The sequence below is a fragment of the Caloenas nicobarica genome, chromosome 10 (assembly GCF_036013445.1).
Source record: "Caloenas nicobarica isolate bCalNic1 chromosome 10, bCalNic1.hap1, whole genome shotgun sequence".
NCBI lineage: Eukaryota > Metazoa > Chordata > Aves > Columbiformes > Columbidae > Caloenas > Caloenas nicobarica.
The window spans coordinates 5,605,552-5,622,519 of NC_088254.1; the positions used below are offsets into that span (position 1 = coordinate 5,605,552).

The 16,968-nt window shown below is 59.3% G+C and overlaps 2 protein-coding genes across 3 annotated transcripts; one reads left to right on the forward strand and one right to left on the reverse strand.

The window, feature by feature from the left end:
* Positions 1 to 887: 887 nt before the first annotated feature.
* Positions 888 to 12,320, forward strand: MAN2C1 (mannosidase alpha class 2C member 1). 2 transcript variants are annotated; one of them, XM_065641817.1, is made up of 26 exons: positions 888 to 1,044; positions 1,763 to 1,888; positions 2,132 to 2,255; positions 3,082 to 3,152; positions 3,358 to 3,535; positions 4,021 to 4,210; positions 4,676 to 4,782; positions 4,956 to 5,066; positions 5,188 to 5,280; positions 5,667 to 5,783; positions 6,536 to 6,631; positions 6,947 to 7,092; positions 7,303 to 7,426; positions 7,922 to 8,043; positions 8,665 to 8,750; positions 8,872 to 9,042; positions 9,311 to 9,393; positions 9,563 to 9,657; positions 9,782 to 9,886; positions 10,086 to 10,242; positions 10,564 to 10,707; positions 10,796 to 10,905; positions 11,443 to 11,522; positions 11,626 to 11,771; positions 11,927 to 12,030; positions 12,111 to 12,320. In XM_065641817.1, the coding sequence occupies exons 1-26, from the start codon at positions 926 to 928 to the stop codon at positions 12,226 to 12,228; spliced, it is 3,123 nt and encodes a 1,040-aa protein (XP_065497889.1). In that variant the 5' UTR covers positions 888 to 925; the 3' UTR covers positions 12,229 to 12,320. The 2 variants fall into 2 exon arrangements, with proteins under 2 accessions (XP_065497889.1, XP_065497890.1); XM_065641818.1 differs by having other exon boundaries at positions 946 to 1,044; positions 4,962 to 5,066.
* A 190-nt stretch (positions 12,321 to 12,510) lies between these two features.
* Positions 12,511 to 16,795, reverse strand: NEIL1 (nei like DNA glycosylase 1). The gene is made up of 9 exons (XM_065641864.1): positions 16,293 to 16,795; positions 16,052 to 16,171; positions 15,818 to 15,896; positions 14,607 to 14,706; positions 14,324 to 14,448; positions 13,795 to 13,822; positions 13,451 to 13,512; positions 13,082 to 13,277; positions 12,511 to 12,976 (listed from the first exon to the last, which is right to left on the reverse strand). Exons 1-9 carry the CDS (start codon positions 16,709 to 16,711, stop codon positions 12,957 to 12,959), a joined length of 1,149 nt encoding a protein of 382 aa, XP_065497936.1. The 5' UTR covers positions 16,712 to 16,795; the 3' UTR covers positions 12,511 to 12,956.
* Between the last annotated feature and the right edge of the window lie 173 nt (positions 16,796 to 16,968).

Sequence of the window (16,968 nt, forward strand, 5' to 3'; positions counted from 1 at the left end):
GAATGTATTTTGCCAGCAATAAATGACCCGTTTCTCCTCCTTTGCTGCAACCGGGCAGGAAGGGGCTCTTGCGTGTCTTCTTCGTTCCAAAGGTTTCACACCTGCTCCCTCACTTGCTATTTCCCCTGGATTTTTCCTGTTGTATGCTTAAGGTGATCCGGAAGTGAAAGTCTTGGATGATTTATATTTTTTTGACCATCTTGGAAGTAACAGCTGCTGCTGCTTGGTGGGTGTCTTGTCCCAGGCATCCATGCCTGCAGGTCCCGGGGGGCTGGGGGGACCCCGGGGCTGCCCTCCCAACATCCCAGCTCTGCTCCCAGCCTGTACAATAGCAGAGATTTTTTTTTTCTTCTTTTTTTTATTTGAACTTGCCTTTTTTTTTTCTTTTTGTAGTCTGTAACGTGATCCTCAGCCCACGATCCATGTGATTTCGATACAAATGTTGTAAACTTGACTGTAGTGCAGTATTTCCATTAAAATATCAGGGCTAATCACTGTGTTACAGATTCTTCTTCCTTCCCGATCACACACGATGACATTTTGGGGCACTTCTGAGGGAAATGGGGTAGGGAGGATGAGAGGGGGGGTGGAGAATTGCTTAGGCCAAGGGACCGAGCGAGAGAAGACCCCTCTGCTCGGGTTCTGCCTCTGGTTTCCAGTTAAGTTACTATAATGTGTTTTGCTGTGGCTGGAGGTAATAATTAGTGTTTCTTTTTCTCCTGAAGCTGTGAGAGCGACTAACGTGGCCTCGGGATGAGGCCGTTCCATAAAGGCAGGGCGAGGGCCTCGCACCCGGGGACACCCCAGGGCAGCCCTGCAGCCCCCGCACGGTGTCCCCGCGCCGGGCGGGAAGCGGAGCGGCCGGGGCCCGAACCTCCGGCCCGGGCATGCGCCGCACACGGCGGTGGGCGCGGCGGGGCTGCGCATGCGCAGCGCGCAGCGGGGCCGCAGCATGGCCGCCCCCAAGCACAGGCGCACGGCGCTGGAGCGGGTGCAGAAGTTCCTCTCCGAGACCTACTTCACCGACTGCAACCTGCGGGGCAGGTGGGCGGCGGGGCCGCCCCGCTCCGCCTCCGCGGGCCCTCCCGGGGCGCTGGCTGCAGGCGGGCTGCGCCGCGCCCGGGCCGGCTGCCGGGGTGTCCCCGTTGCGGGGACGCGGCTGCCCCGGTGCCGCTGCCAGCCCGGGCTCGGGGGCTCCGCGCACGAAGCGGACACGCGGAGCTCTGGCCGCCGCGGGCACTGTCACTTCTGCCCCAGCCCTCCTCGGGGCTGCGGCGGGGCGCTGCTGGGGCGGCTCCGACGCGCCCCTTCCCCGCGGCAAATCACGGCTCTAAATCACGGCTCTGCCGTTAATGCTGTTAATACCAGGGTACAAAGTGGCAGCGGCATGATGCAGCCGCGCTGGGAAGGCGGGGTGGTCTCTGTCCCCCCCCCGCCCGGGGTGGTCTCTGTCCCCCCCCCGCCCGGGGTGGTCTCTGTCCCCCCCCGCCCGGGGTGGTCTCTGTCCCCCCCCCCGCCCGGGGTGGTCTCTGTCCCCCCCCCGCCCCGGGTGGTCTCTGTCCCCCCCCGCCCGGGGTGGTCTCTGTCCCCCCCCGCCCCGGGTGGTCTCTGTCCCCCCCCGCCCCGGGGTGGTCTCTGTCCCCCCCCGCCCCGGGGTGGTCTCTGTCCCCCCCCCCCGCCCGGGGTGGTCTCTGTCCCCCCCGCCCGGGGTGGTCCCTGTGGGACCGGTTCACTAACAGTGTCCCCACTGTCCCAACCACAGGCTCTTCGGGGATCGCTGTCCCCCAGCGTCGCTCTCCTGCTTCCAGACCTCGCGCCGCATCCCCTACGATGAGGCCGTCGGGCAGAAGTTCAGCCCGGCCAAAGTGGGGGACTCGTTCGGGCCCACGTGAGTACCAGGGGTCGGTGGCACCGTGAGCGCGGTGGGGCTGGAGCTCGCGCCTTCGGTGTCACTCGTGTGCGTGAATCCTCACAAGCTCCCCGTACCAACACGTTGCATTGCTGCATTCAAATCACATTGAACTTGTGTGCTGTCCCAGCTCTGATTTTTCCATGGAGGCTCTGAGAGAATGCGGATGCCCTCCGGAGAAGGTTTTGGGGTGGGCTGAGGTTGCTGCCTGCTCTCTTCCAGGTGGGAGACGTGCTGGTTTAAGGTGGAGCTGAGCATCCCCCCGGCATGGGCAGGGCGGGAAGTGCACTTTGTCTGGGAGAGCGATGGGGAGGGCATGGTGTGGCGAGATGCCCAGCCTGTCCAGGTAAGGAGACGTGGAGCAGGGATGTGCCACCTGTGCCAGGTGCTCTGCTACGCAGGGAGTGGTTATCTCCTGTAGCCCCTCGGCAGTGGGGCAGTAGAAGAAACCCCTTCTCGTTTGTCATGCGCTCTTCAGAGGGATGCCTACGTGTGTTGGGAGGCATAAAATAACGTGGACCAACAAGAGAGAACCAAGAACAATTGGAGGTGTAGACAGAGGGATCACGAAGAAAAAACGAAGGAGCTTATGTAGTTGTAGAGTTGTTTAGCCCCAAGTGGCAATCTCTGAGGCAATAAGAGAGCTGTCTTTAAATACTCTGCTATGCAGAGAAGGGCGGTGTTTGTGAAGTCTGATGCGTGGGGTGGGAGTTGTCAGGCTGCAGTCAGTCAGTGGTCTAGTTCCAGAGTCCTGCCCAGAAAGGCAAGCCTGCTGGTGGTAGGTTTGAGTTGGTTTTCTAGAGGTTGATCCCCACCAGGAGTTAAAATTATGGTCTGCAAACCATCAACAGCTGAAAATCCCTTGCTTAGGCATTAGCAAATCGATCTTGGAATAAGGATAGACAAGAATGGTGGGACAGACTCTTGTCACACGTGTCAACTTCAGTCCTGCTTTGGGGTGGTGGGATGGTGCAGGTGACCATGTGGGTTTGTCACAGGGTTTGAGTTACTGCTGGGGCAGCACCAGCTTCCATGCCGGTTGTCCCGGTGGGAAGGATTGTCCCGCGGCACATGATACCCGTCCCTTCCATCCAGCCGGACATGTCCTGCCCATCAGCCCTCTGTCACAGACCTCTGAAGACACGTGTTGACTGTGCCATCGTCCCTTGCAGGGTTTGACTAAGGAAGGCGAGAAAACCAGCTACATCCTGACAAGGAGCCTCAAAGAGATGGAGCCTCACAGGTGGGTGGTCAGCCTGGCCAGAGCCCCTGCCACTGCGGGGGTGTTTGAAGCCAAGAGGCCAGGGTGAAAGGTCTGTGTCTGCATCCAGGTGCTCTGAGAAGTATCTGGCATTCGGGAGCTCTGTCCATTGTCCATGGGAGGGGAATGGACTTTCCCGGCCGCTTGCTTGTGATCTGCTCCCTGATGGTTTCCTTTTGCTCTCCAGTCTGACGCTGTACGTGGAGCTGGCCTGCAATGGTCTCTTTGGGGCCGGCAAGGGCAGCATGATCGCCCCTCCAGACCCTGACAGGAGGTTCACCCTGAGCAAGGCTGAGCTGGTCGTCTTCAACAGGGACGTCTATGAACTGCTGGTGGATCTGGAAATACTGCTAGACATGGCCCAGGTCTGTGAGCTCGTTCTCTTCCCTTCTCTCACCCTTTCCACCTCCTTCCACAACTTCATTTTATCTCCTTCTCCCACCATCCCATGATTTATCTCCTCCCACCAGCAGGCCCTGGAGTAGCAAATGTTTACTCCTGTTGCTTTGGCACAGCTGGTGTTGTCTAGAGTAAGAGAAAACTGAACAGAGAGAGGCCACAGATGGTTTTCTTGTCCACTTTCTGCTCCAAGGCAGGATCTATTAGACCAGAGCCCCCTGGGATGGGCTTATGTTTAACCTGGCTTTAGAAGGCACATGAGCAAAGACCTAAAGTTGTGTCTATGAAGCAGGAACATGGTGTTTACCTGGCACCACTGGCAGAGTCAGGTGTTGGAAGGTGGTAGCAGGTTCACCCTGGGGCAGGTGGTGTCCAAGCTGGTACAGAGAGTTGCTCGGAGCCAGAGGATGTGCTGAGCTCCAGGTTAAGCTGTTATCACTCCCAACCCCAGCTCCTCGGGGAGGAAAACCAGCGGAGTTTCCAGGCGCTGTACACTGCCAATCAGATGGTCAACGTATGTGACGTTACGGACCCGTCCACCTTTCCTGCCGCCCGTGACCTGGCTGCGGCCATCTTCAGCCAGAGGAACGGCGAGAGCCAGCACACCATCCATGCCGTGGGTCACTGCCACATCGACTCTGGTGAGAGCAGCACGGCGTTCCCTCTCTGCTGAGCCGCAGGCCAGGGTGTGCTGCCCTTGGGCTCCAGGTTCTGGGTGCCCGTGGGCTCCAGGTTCTGGGTGCCGTGCCCCGAGGGCAGGGAAAGGGGCCTCTGTGCTGCCGTACAGCTGCTCTGTCACCGGGGCAGGGGAACGTGTGGCTGGCTGTATCATTTGGAGCACTGGTGGGGCTGATGATGAGGAGTGAATTACAGACCATTGCCTTCCACCTGTTGGACTTCACCCCTTGACTTGCAGTCCCTGGAGGGGGTTCGATCTCAACAGAAAGGCAGCAGGAGAACCGAGAGTTGGACGCCTCAGGCTGTCAGGCGCTTAGGCAAAGGACAGCATTTGGCTCTAGCATTTTCCCCAGTTGATGTGTGAAAGGCAGCACAGAGGAACTTGTGCTGGGTAATAACCATGGTGGGACATGTGTCTCTCCATGCAGCCTGGCTGTGGCCATATGAGGAGACCATCCGTAAGTGCGCTCGGAGCTGGGTCACGGTGGTCCATCTGATGGAGAGCAACCCGGAGCTCACCTTCGCCTGCTCCCAGGTGAGCAAGCTCCTGCTGAGAGCTCTCCTGCTGCTTGCGGCTCGTTGCTTCTCCAGCACGACTCAAAATGAGACGGCGGGGGGTGACTGGGAGCGTCCTGCGCAGTTGCAGGGAGGAGGGATGTCTGTGGAGCGGTGCGGTGGAAGCCGGGGCTGACCTCTGTGCTCCGGCAGGCGCAGCAGTTCGAGTGGGTGCGGAGCTGCTACCCCGGGCTCTACGCGCAGATCCAGGACTTTGTGGCGAAGGGGCAGTTCGTTCCTGTCGGAGGCACCTGGGTGGAAATGGTGAGGAGCGCGGTGAGCCTGGCGCCGTCCCTGCGCCGGGATCTGCTGAGACAGGGTGCCGGGGGTGCCAGTGGGGTGCTCGCAAGATCCCCCTCGCAACACTCCCTGTGCTGTCCCGCAGGACGGGAACCTGCCCAGCGGGGAGTCCATGGTGCGGCAGTTCCTCCAGGGACAGCGGTTCTTCCAGCAGCAGTTTGGACGGATCTGCTCAGAGGTACTTGCTCTTGGCCGGCACGCTTGCCTTGCACATCGTCTCCTTCCACCTCTCGCTGTGCATGAGGGTTTCTCCCTGGTTCTCCAGATTATGGTGTGCAGGTGCCTCGCATTGGCCTGTTTTTTGCAGCTTAAGCTGTGATGAGTAAATATCTAATCCCCTGTGTATCATGGCCGTTAGCACAGGCCTAGGCCATGGTTATGTTGCCTGTAGGTTCCTGGCAGGTCTCTAGAAGTCCTCCTTGTCTAGCACATCTTCAGCGCCCTCTACAAGAAGGGCTCAGAAGCTGACTACCAAGAAACCCCCCTCGAGCTCAGGCTGTGATTTGTGGCCAGTGTGACTCAGGTGTGTCTCTCTCCCTCTGCTGCTGTCACCTCTGCTCCCAGTTCTGGCTGCCGGACACGTTTGGGTACTCGGCCCAGCTGCCCCAGCTGATGCGTGGCTGTGGGATCCGACGGTTCCTCACGCAGAAGCTCAGCTGGAACCTGGTGAACACCTTCCCGGTGAGCTGTGCTTCCCTTCCTCCCCAGGGATGGACTCGCGGTTGCTGGAGTGTCTGCAGGGCTGGACCTGTCTGTTCCACAGGTCAGGCCAGTCTAGCTCAGCCGACACAGGCTCTTCTACCAGAAGCCACCAGTTTATGGTGGTACCAATGTTCTGTCAGGCTTTAGGAGAGAGGAGGGACATGGTTAGAGATCCCAGCTGCGCCCCTGGGCCTACAAATTCCCTCTGCTGCCAGATGGTAAGCTGTGACTTGCAGGCAGGTCTAGCAGGCAGCAAAGCCAGGCCAGCCTCTCCTCTGCTGTCCCCTGCCCCTGTGGCAGTCCTCATCCTTGTGCAGCCGTGTCCTTGCACTGATCTGCCCAGGCATCCTGCAACCCCGTGGAGAGAAAGTGAAGGCCCAGTCTGAATCCTCAAGGCGCTCAGAGGTGCCTGTCACCATCGCACTTCCCTGGTGACAAAGGTGCTGGACTTGATGTGTTTGACAGGGCTTGTGAGGAAACGTGGGCTTTTAGTGCATGAGTTCTGTGCTGATGTGGTTGAAGTGTGCCTTCCACACACGTTTGCGTGGGACGTGAGTGTGGGAGCCTTGAAACGCTGACCCGAGGGTGAATTTATCTTCCTGGTAGCGGCAGGACCAGAGATTTCCTTTTGGGAAGTCCTGGGAACAACGGGGCTGTGCTTTAGCATCTCAGCGCCGTGTGGTACAGGGAAGCTGTACGAGACAGCACACTTTCCTTTGGCTCGCCTCCAGCATCACACCTTTTTCTGGGAAGGCATCGATGGATCCCGAGTCCTGACCCATTTCCCCCCTGGTGACTCGTACGGGATGCACGGGCGAGTGGAGGAGGTGAGCGCGGGTGCCAGCCCTGCCGTGAGGGGCAGCGCCAGCCCCTCGGGGCCGGATCTGAGGCTCCAAGGAGAGGGCACAGCCTGGGAAGGGAGCGGGATAGCTGGTGCCATTGCTGGACAAAGGCTCTCTGGGTGCCTGGCAGTCAGTTACCTGCCCCTGAGATGTGTCCCTGCCTGATTTTGGCAGCTTGGGCTGGGGAAGAGGGGCAGGGTTGGGCTTGGCACCCCAGAGGGTGACCTGGCTTTCTTGTGTGGAGCTGCGGGAGCTGGGGCTGGGCACCAGGGAATTGCACCTGTCCAAAATTCTTTCCAGGTGCTGAAAACAGTGAAGAACAACAAGGACAAAGGACGTGTGAACCACAGCGCTTTCCTCTTTGGCTTTGGCGATGGAGGAGGAGGCCCCACGCAGAAGATGCTGGACAGGATGAAGAGAATGAGTGACACAGACGGGCTGCCAAGGTCAGTCCCTGCCTGGGGAATGTCCACATCTCCGTGGCAAGCAGCAAGAGCAGCGTGGGGTAGGAGAAGAGAAGGGGAGGTTGAGGGGAAGAGTGTGTGTGGTCATGTTTGCGTTTCTGAGGCCTCGGTTCCAGGGCTGTCACGTTTCTGGTGTGGATGCACCATTATCTGTGTCACAGGCTCACCGCCGCTTCTGCCTGTCTCCCGCAGGGTTCAGATCTCCACTCCCGACCGACTCTTTTCCATCCTGGAGAAGGAGTCGTCGCAGCTGTGCACCTGGGTGGGAGAGCTCTTCCTCGAGCTGCACAACGGCACCTACACCACCCAGGCCCAGGTGACTGCGCCCACGGGACGGGGACAGTGGTCACCCCAGGGAAGGTGGCTGTTCTCGGTTCTCCTCACTGCTCCGGTGGCTCCAGAGTTTGGGCAGTGCCCTTTAGATCTCAGCAGTGGGAGCAACTTGTGTAGCCAGGACTCCAAAAGGCAGCTCTGCCATCAGACTTTCCTCACAGGGTGAGAAGGAAGCCTGGACAGGGCAAGGCCCCTTGGGCAATAGCTGCCATGTCCTCCACTTCAGCAGGTAGTTGCAGAGCTTGGGTGAAGAGTCGGAGGAAGGTGAGAACAGAGACAGGGGAAGCTCTGTGTCCCGTGCTGGGGCTTTCAACTTGTTCTGTGACAAAAAATAAATTGCTGGTAATGGCAAACTCATGACACCTACAAATAACCAACCTTCTGACTCTGGATCTGGGCTTCTGCTGCTGGTGTGAGAGATCCTCTCCTAGTGGCCGATTTCCTAAGCATCTTCCTTCTCTCCTTGCTTTGACACCAGATAAAGAAGGGGAATCGGGAGTGCGAGCGGATACTCCACGACGTTGAAGTACTGAGCTCCTTGGCTCTGGCGCGGGGCGGCGCGTTCCAGTATCCTGCCAGCCAGCTGCAGCGGCTCTGGAGGTGCGGGCGGCGGGGGCACCGGTGGCACCGGCGCAGGGTGTGGTGAGGGCTGGGGGCTGCGGCGTGAGAGCTGGGTGCTCCTGGGGGACCGCTCCCCAGCCCCGACAGCTCCCTGTCCCTGAGCCTGGTTAGAAATCCGTGCTGTCACTGCGCCCAAATTAGCCTGGACCAGTCGGACCACACTGGTGTGGGCAGTAGGGACCCCTTCCATAAGCTGCTCAGGGCTGCAAACCACATTTCACTGCTTTACCTGATCCTCCTGGTGGGAGAGAGCTCCAAAGCCTCACTGCTTCTGCTGGCTGGAATCTTAATTTCCGACCTAAGCTTATTCCTCGCCAGTTTTGACTTGTCTGAACTTGTGCAATAATATATCTAGTAGCCCCGAGGAATTAAAAAAATTAGCTCTTATTCTGCATGGTTGTGGTTTACGAGATGACAGTTGACAAGTCCTAAGGTGCTATGGAAAAACTCCTTTTGTCTTGAGTTTTCCCTTCTCATTTGCTAACAAGAGCATAAGGAACAGTTATTAAGTCTGTCTGTCTCGCAAACAGGGCTCGGTAAGCCAGAACAATTCTGGTGCTCTCCTCTGCTTCCTCACCTGAATTTCTGTTTCTTTTCTAGGTTATTGCTGCTCAACCAGTTCCACGATGTTTTGCCAGGCAGCTGTATCCAGCTCGTGGTTGAGGATGCTCTGCGATACTACGCAGGTGAGCAGGGACTCTGGCTCAGAGAACGTCCTGCCCGGGGGGCTGCAGGGGTTTCAGTCCTGGGCTGCCAGGTGCTGTGGGGCAAAGACAAGATCCAACTCAGGGCTTTTTATGTGCTCAGAGATCCGCAGGGCTGGCGCTGGGCTGCAGGAGGAAGCTGTGCGGTCCTTGTGTGGGGACCTGCTTCAGCCCGAGGCTGGGAGCGCCGAGAGCACCCTCGTGTTGAACACTTTGCCCTGGGAACGGACTGAGGTGATCGCCAGGAGCGGGCCAGCCGGAACAGAGACGTTAGGTATGTCTAACTGGGGGGCAACTTGCGTATCAGAATTTCTTATGGAGGCAGAGACAGCTAGCAAAGAAATACTCTGCCTTTCGTGCCCTGGGGAGGGTTTGCTGACTTGTAAAATTGCTCCTTGGGGCTGATTGCACTTCAAGTCGTCCCTGAACTGTGGATGAAGAAGAGGAGGGTATGAAAGGAGGTGGAAGGTCTGATGTGGGAGCAGCAGGGCAGCACGGTGTGCCCGGGGAAGCTATCAGAACAGAACCTCTCTGCTTTCCAGCTCTGGTGACAGTCCCCAGCATGGGCTACGCTATAGTGAGGGAGCCGGTGCTGCCCGCCCAGCCTGTGGCAGTGAGGAGACAGGTGAGCAAAAGGACAGCTGTCCTCAGATCGTGTACACGGTGTCACAGGCTGGCTGGGGAGAAATCCGGGGAATCCAGCACACAGCAAGTCCGCACGCTGGATTTGCAACTGGAGCACTCCGCTCCCGCAGGTGAGGTCTGTGACATCTCTTTCCATCTGTTCCCCACAGGAGGACGGCTCCATTGCCATGGAGAATGGGGTGATTGCAGTCTGCCTGGATGTGATGGGGCGCCTGACCTCGCTTCGGCTGCTGGACTCCCAAAGGTCTGTCCCTCACCTGGTTCCTGGAACCAGGCTCCTCAAACCTCTCTTGGGTCTTCTCACTGTAAGCCCTTCACCACTGCAAGGTATTCTCACGCTGCTCTTTCTCTGTTCCACCTTGTTCCAGAGAGTCACTCCCAGATGGCTGCTGTGCCAACCAGTTTGCACTCTTTGATGATGTTCCTCTGTACTGGGATGCCTGGGACGTGATGGATTATCACTTGGAAACCAGGTAGGCTAGAGGAGCAGTGCACTTGGATTTTGTCTTTGCTCTGAGGTTCTTGCCTTCCCATCAGCCGAAGCCATGACGAAACCTGTAACCGCATTCATGCTGGAGAAGCGAGTGCCTGCTGTGTCTGCGGCTGGACTGGGCTTTGAGAACCTGGATCTACCAGGCTGAGACCAGCTTTACCTTTTATCCCTTTCTCTAGGAAACCAGTGACGATGCTCCTGAAGCCTCTGGAGATCACCCTGGCTGGGGGCCTGCGGGGAAGTGCGAGCTTCTCTCTGCGGGTTGGGGAAAGCAGCACCTTAACCCAGGAGATCATCCTGGACGCCACGTCCCCGTACCTGCGCTTCCTGACCCAGGTTTGGCCGGCGTGGTATGGACACCTGTGCCGTGCAGGCAGGGCCATGGGGAGCTGAACCTCACCGCTGAATTATATTTCTCCTTCTGTTTCCTTCCCTGGAGCCCTCCACTGCCTATGGGGAAGGCAGCCTGAGGGTGGGGCTCCTGAAGGACAAGGGTGGAGAAGAAACTCACCAGTTCATCTGTGTTCAGATTCTAAGTGTGGTTTTATTGTACCCAGTATGGCCTGGGCGCGAGCTGGCTGCTGCGCAGTGGGGAAGGACAAGTTCAGCCTCTGCCTGTCAGCCCCCATGGTGATGTCCTGCTGTTACCACATTTAGGTTGAGTGGAAGGAGGCTCACAAGTTCCTGAAGGTGGAGTTCCCCGTGCAGGTCCGGAGCACAAACGCCACATACGAGATCCAGTTTGGGCACCTGCAGCGGCCAACGCACTGGAACACGTCCTGGGACTGGGCTCGATTTGAGGTGAGGGGAAACGGGGGTCTGGTGGGGCTGCGCTTGCTCCCAGGCGCTCCCTCTCTATGGTGAATGTGTCCGTCGGTCCCTCCTGCAGGTGTGGGCTCACAAGTGGCTGGATGTCTCTGAGCACGGCTTCGGGGTGGCACTGCTGAACGACTGCAAATACGGGGCATCGGCCCACGGGAACGTCCTCAGCCTCTCGCTGTGAGCTGGGTTGGGGTGAGGGTGGAGCTGCAGCAGTCATTGCACCTTCTGAGGTGTCTCTGGGAAGTCAAGGCAACGCCTGGTCCTAAATTGTGATTTATTGTTAATAAGGAAGTAGTCTGGTATTAGTTTGAGTAGCATCTGAGAACTTTGACTGACCTAATTACAATCGACTAAGATAATGTAATTACTGTGAGTTATGCTCATAGATAACTCGGGAGAGATCAGATCCACACTTGCAGTAAGTAATTCTTCTGCAGTTTGACTCCATCAGCCACAAATTTCACAGGAAAAGACCCTTCAAAGGTTTATTTTAACATCTGAGACACCTTGTTCAGGCTGTGTTTGCTGTTGCCAGAAACCAGCAGCATGTTGTCTTCCACCTCTGGGCCCAGTCTCAGGGTAGCAGAGGGAGGCAGTTGTCTTGCCACAGTGCTCCCCTGGCCTTGGAGCGGGTGACAGAGGGGCAGTGTCAGGCTTGAGCTGAGGGAGGGTGCTGCCGAGACACCATCCTCACCTTCCTCTTGTCACCTTTAGGCTGAGAGCACCCAAGTCCCCCGATGCCACGGCAGACATCGGGCACCACCAGTTCACCTACGCCGTGATGCCTCACCGGGGTGAGCGCTGGGCAGAGCTGAGTCCTCTCGGGGTGGAGGATGCTCTGGTGAGCCTCGTGGTGAGCACACCTCTGGCTGCTGGCTCAGGGTTCTGGTGTTACAGGTTCCTTCCAGGACGCCGGTGTGATCCAGCGTGCCTACAACTTGAATTTCCCTCTCCACGCGGTGCCGGCCAGCTCTGCGCAGTGCCTGGCCTGGAGCGCCTTTTCCGTCAGCTCACCTGCCGTCGTGCTGGAGGCGCTCAAGCAGGCAAGTCCCCGGGGCAGCAGTGTTAAGCGGTTGTTGTTAAGCGTGGTTTGCTCTTTCCCCTGCGATTGGGTGGGGGGGCAGGCCGTACCCCAAGGTGTGGGGTAGGATGCGCTTGTCTCACGTGTCTGAGCTCCCGTCTGTGCTGTGCCCCAAAGGCTGAGGACAGACCCGACGCCGTGGTGGTTCGGCTGTACGAGGCGCACGGCAGCACGGTTGTCGCCTGGCTCCAGACCTCCCTCCCCGTGAAGGAGGCGATGCTGTAAGTCTGTGCTGGAGGGCAGGGCGCCTGTGGGGATGGAGATCGCTCGCTTCGGCCTCACCCACTGCTTTTTTCCCCAGCTGCGACCTCCTGGAGCGGCCGGCTGCAGGGGGCCGCCTGCCGCTGGAGCAGCGGGGCGTCAGGCTGTCCTTCACCCCCTTCCGCGTGCTCTCCGTCCTCTTGGTCTTGGGGCAGTGACACCGTCCTGCCACCTTTGCGGATGCTGCGGCAACCTGCCTCTCGCGCTGCCCTTGAGGAAGAGCACCACAAGTAAAGAGGAGAATTACATGAAAACGAGCTCCAGCCTGTTTTCTTAACTTATTTCTAGATAACTGCACTGCTCTGCCTCCTTTCAGGGGCTCCGTTGTAGCTGCTGCTCTCTTAGCGTTCTCCTCAGCAGGACCTCACTCCCGGGACTGGGGAGGCAGAGCTTACCTGTATTTTTGGGGGGTGAGGTGGAAGGGAAGCCTGCTCCAGGCCATCTAGGGAAGAGGCTGAGCATAAGGAGGTTATCCTTAACACAAACCAAGGCATGCATGATGATTTCTACACAAAATACTTTATTAGTCAGCTAAAAATAATGATCCAGGCAGCAGCCAGAAAGGGAAGAGGGGAGGGAAAAGGGAATGCACTTTTAGGCAGAGGAATGGGTCAGAGTCCAGCATGATAGGCAGGCCGTGACCCTTATTCCCCTCAAATGCCTGGGGACAGCAGTAGCACGCGGGATCCATCAGCCCCATCACCAAGCCCAGCTTCTCCTTCGCACACGGGCAGGACGCAGCAGCAGCAAGCAGGTGTGATCATGGGGACAGAGCAGCCCCTTTTCCCCCCAGCACTAACCCAGGCCCCTGGCCGGACCCTCCCTGAGCTTCTGCAGCTGTTAAAATGTTAAAATGCCCCTCGGGAGGGGGGCGGCATGCCAACACTCACACGGCAGGGGCTGCGCCTGGAAGATGGAGAGCGAAATGAGAAGGGGGAGGGTGAGGGGGTGCCCGGTTCTCCCACAGCCCCCACCTGGGCATTTGAAAGCCACAGGGACTGCCAGCCTCACCTCTGCCCCTGCGCGCAGGCGTCTGGCGGCTTCTTTTGGCTTCGACCGGCACCTCAGGCTGGGACGGGGCCGGAGCAGCGGTCGCTTTCTTCCTCCCACAAGTACGTCCCTTCCTCGGCCCGTCAGCCACCTCCTCAGCCGACTTGGGGGGTTTTTCTGCAGCCTTGGGATGCCGTTTGGAGGCACGTGTGGTGACCTGGGTGGACGTCAGAGCCAGAGCTTAGCAGCAGAAGTGTGCTTGGGCCACCAGATGATGAGAAACTGCAGGCAGGAGCCCCACTGTGAATTTGGGAGCAGCCTGAGCAAGGCTTGGGGAACAGAGCAGCCTCCAGACCCAGCAGGAGCCATATGAGCTCCAAAGTTTCTTACCTCGGGGGTCAGAGCCTCGGGATCTGCCTTCGGCTGAGCGCGCTTCTTGCGGGACCTCTGCCCTGTGGGAGAAGACATGCCCAAGTTAGGCAGGATGAGGAGATGGGTGCCCAGAAAAGCACCTTGTGTGTGCAAAGGCTGTGCCCAGGCAGGCAGGTAGGAAGCTTTGGGGCCAGCAGGCTCTGTCCCCCAGTGCCACCGGCCATCAGTGGCCCATCGGCACCCCAGGAAGAGCGGCTTTGCTCCTGCATTTGCCCCTGCGCTGCACAGCAAGCACGGGCTGCCCAGGCTCCAGCCCTCCCGGAGCAAGAGTGGGTCCCGTGGGGAGGAAAAAGGCCACTCACCTTTGGGAGCCATGGGGCCAGGCTCTCCCTGCAAGGAAGGTGACAGAGCATTGACTGGGGCACAGCCATTCTGCGCGTGGCGGCAGCAGAATCCATGCCCCTTCTCCACCCCGCAGCCAAGACTGCGACAGGGGAACACCCAGGTTTCCCTGGGAGGCCAGGGGACTCGGACTTGCTCTGCCTGCCCTGCGCCCCGGGGAGTCCCCTGCCAGCCCCTGCTCCTTCTGCAAGGCCCCACCATGGTGCCTCACCCCAACACAGGGCACAGGAGGGTGGAACGGGGCTGCCAGACCACCCGAGCCCCCATATCCCTGCAATCAGCCCCTCTGCCTGCCATCCCTTGGCCAGCTGGCCACCACGCAGAGGGTCCTTGTGACCTCCAAGTCCAGCGGACACAGCAGTCTGTCAGACAGGGAGACCCCCCAGTGACACACCGTAATGCTGGGGGGTCTTGGGAAGCAGAAAATGGGCTGGTGTCCCCGTGAAGGAGTGGTTGGGGGGCACCCAGGCAGCAACCCCAGCCTCTTACCTGGAACCATATGGTCCTGCCATTGTGGTCACGCAGGGAGCTCATGCCAGGCACCAAGTAACACTGCAGCCAGTTCTTGAAAGCGGCATAGTTATCTGAGTGATCTGGGTCAAGGAGGTTTTTCTCTGGGAAGGGAGGGAGGGAAAGGACAGAAGTAGAGAGGAAGCACAGACCATGGTGTTGGGGTCCCTCCCCAGCCTCCTGTTGCCGGGATCACAAATCCCAGGCCTCCTCGCCAGCCCCAGCTGTCCCGGTTCCCTGGCTCCCTGTCCTGCCACCTCACCCGTCGCGATGACCTCCATGGGCACGGTGTGGCACAGCTCCAGGAGATCCGGGTTCTCCCGCATCTGCTTCAGCTTCTTGCTCAGCGTCAGGGAAGAGTTCTGCAGGGGTGGAAAAGGGGAGGGAAGTCACATTCCAACCAGCCCAGCCTAGTTGGGGTCTCTCCTCCCCAATACAAGCCAAATTCCCCATCTCCTCTTGCCCTCCTGAGGATGAGCTGCCACCCTGTGCCGCACACTCCATTGTAGGTTTCGAACTGTGCATTAGCACATTCCCCACAGGGCCAGCACACAGAACCACCAGCAGTTTGTAAGAACAGCCCTTGAGGCATACGTTTTGTTTTCAGCCTCCTTTAAAATAGCCACTTCCTCTCCCCTGAGGCCACGAGATCAGCCATGGGCTCTACTGCAGGCTTCCCCAGAGATTTTTAAGCTTGCAAGGTGTTTGTTTCCCTCGCCCCTTCCTCTTCACCCACCCCAAATACCCCCAGAGGCTTCCTGAGGCAGAGGCTGAGCACTGCCGGGCTCCAGCGCAGCACGCAGGGATGTGCCGGGGGAGCTGTCGCAGCTCACCAGCCCGGCCACACGTGAACGAACACCGCACACGTGAGGTTACAGAGCTGCTGCGCCCTGTTTGCCGCTCCGATGGAGGGGCAGATGTGCCCAGACATGGGTGTTCGTGGCAAGGGGCAGGAACGTGCTCAAGAAGAAAGATCTTGTGCAGTAAGTGTTATAATTGTGAAAGGTAAATCCCTGCTGGCAGGCTGTGAAAGACTCAGAGAGGCAAATATCTCCTGACAGCTGTGTGCAAGACTCTGTGAACTCCGCAAGGGCCTCCTGACGATGTTCTGCCCCATCAGAGCGAGGAACCAAACACGGACTGAAACAGACGCCAAACCCTGAGCTGGAACAAGCCCGAAAGAGCAGACCTGAACCAGAGCTTTGTGCCCAGCTAAGCCCAAAGTAGAGCCAGAGCAAGACAGCCAGCTGAGCCCAAACTAGGGACTAGAAGCAAACAGAACCACCTGGAGTGCTGCTGAGCCCAAACCTGAATTAGGAACGTTTTTCAGCTCAGTTCAGCTCCCTGCGTGGAAGCCAAGAGACTCGCAGGGTCCCAGAAAGCTGTCAAGATGTCCCGCAGGGCCACAAAACAAATCGCTGGCATGGTGTCCGTCCCCTTTCTGAGCCTGCAAAAGCACTAGGTACTCCCCACCTTCTTCCTCCTCGTCTGCTCCTGATCCTTCAGGGCCTCCAGCACAGTCCGAGCCTTTTCAAAGGGAGGGATCTTCAACCTGAGAGAGTCCATCTGTTACACACAGTTCCAGCACTTGCCTGTGCCTACCAGGTGAGGAGGCCCGGCCAGCTTAGCCGAGGAACCGTCAAGCTCTGGCAAACACTTGGAGACGAAACCTCCATGGCAGGTCGGCGGGTGCTCAGCCCACCTTACCTGTACAGGATCTCAGCGCGCAGGTAATTCCCAATCCCGTTGAAAAACTTCTGGTTTAAGAGCGCCTCGCAGATGGGCTTGTCAAATGCCTTGTCATCCAGGTTCTTCATCACATTCTGCCTGCAGCAGAGCATGAAGCACCAGGAAGGTGCACCTGGGCATGGCCATTCTACTGCTGTACAGCAAAACCAGCCCAAACAACGCAGAGGAGCTGCAGCTAACAGCGTGGCGGGACGCTCACCTGAAAGCCTGGTACTCAGAGACGACGCAGGGCCCGCGGTCCAGCTGCCAGGCGTCACCCAGGCGCCAGGAGCCAAAGCGACGGACGTCCACGAAACACAGGGCGCGGGGGGGGCTCTCGCAGGTGAGGAAGCGCAGGTGGGCATGGCGGGGCAGCTCGGCGGCAGGGCACAGCCGGAACGACCCCGACATGCCGAAGCGGAACACGAGGTGCTGGGCGGCCCCGGGGCCCAGCGGGGCCAGCGTGAGCCGCAGCTCCTTGCCCCGGGCGGTGGCCGAGATGCGGTAGGCCTCGCTGCGGAACGGCACCTCCGGGCCCCTGCCCACCGCCGAGCGCTCCACGCCGCCCGAGAACACCAGCCCGCCGCACGCCTCGTTGATGTAGCGCCCGGCCAGCTGCAGCTCCGGGCACTCGGGCATCGCCACCGCTCCGGCCCCGCGGCCGCCCCGCTGCCCGCAGACACGCCCCCGCCCGCCTCCCGCGGGCGGCGCGGCCAGCGGGGCGCGCCGGGAGCTGTAGTCCCGCCGCGGGCGCGCACAGGCGGCGCGCACAGGCGGCGCGCACAGGCGGCGCGCACAGGCGGCGCGCACAGGCGGCGCGCACAGGCGGCGCGCACAGGCGGCGCGCACAGGCGGCGCGCACAGGCGGCGCGCACAGGCGGCGCGCACAGGCGGGA

What these genes read in the sequence shown, in the direction of transcription:
- MAN2C1 (XM_065641817.1), top strand. Translation starts at nt 926, where the DNA reads ATGCGCAGCGCGCAGCGGGGCCGCAGCATGGCCGCCCCCAAGCACAGG. An exon ending in TTGGACGGATCTGCTCAGAG is followed by an intron (nt 5,281 to 5,666) that starts GTACTTGCTCTT and finishes CTCTGCTCCCAG; the next exon opens with TTCTGGCTGCCGGACACGTT. An exon ending in GGGACTGGGCTCGATTTGAG is followed by an intron (nt 10,708 to 10,795) that starts GTGAGGGGAAAC and finishes TCCCTCCTGCAG; the next exon opens with GTGTGGGCTCACAAGTGGCT.
- NEIL1 (XM_065641864.1), bottom strand. Translation starts at nt 16,711, where the DNA reads ATGCCCGAGTGCCCGGAGCTGCAGCTGGCCGGGCGCTACATCAACGAG. An exon ending in CATGGAGGTCATCGCGACGG is followed by an intron (nt 14,449 to 14,606) that starts GTGAGGTGGCAG and finishes CTCCCTTCCCAG; the next exon opens with AGAAAAACCTCCTTGACCCA. An exon ending in GCAGGACCATATGGTTCCAG is followed by an intron (nt 13,823 to 14,323) that starts GTAAGAGGCTGG and finishes CCTTCCTTGCAG; the next exon opens with GGAGAGCCTGGCCCCATGGC.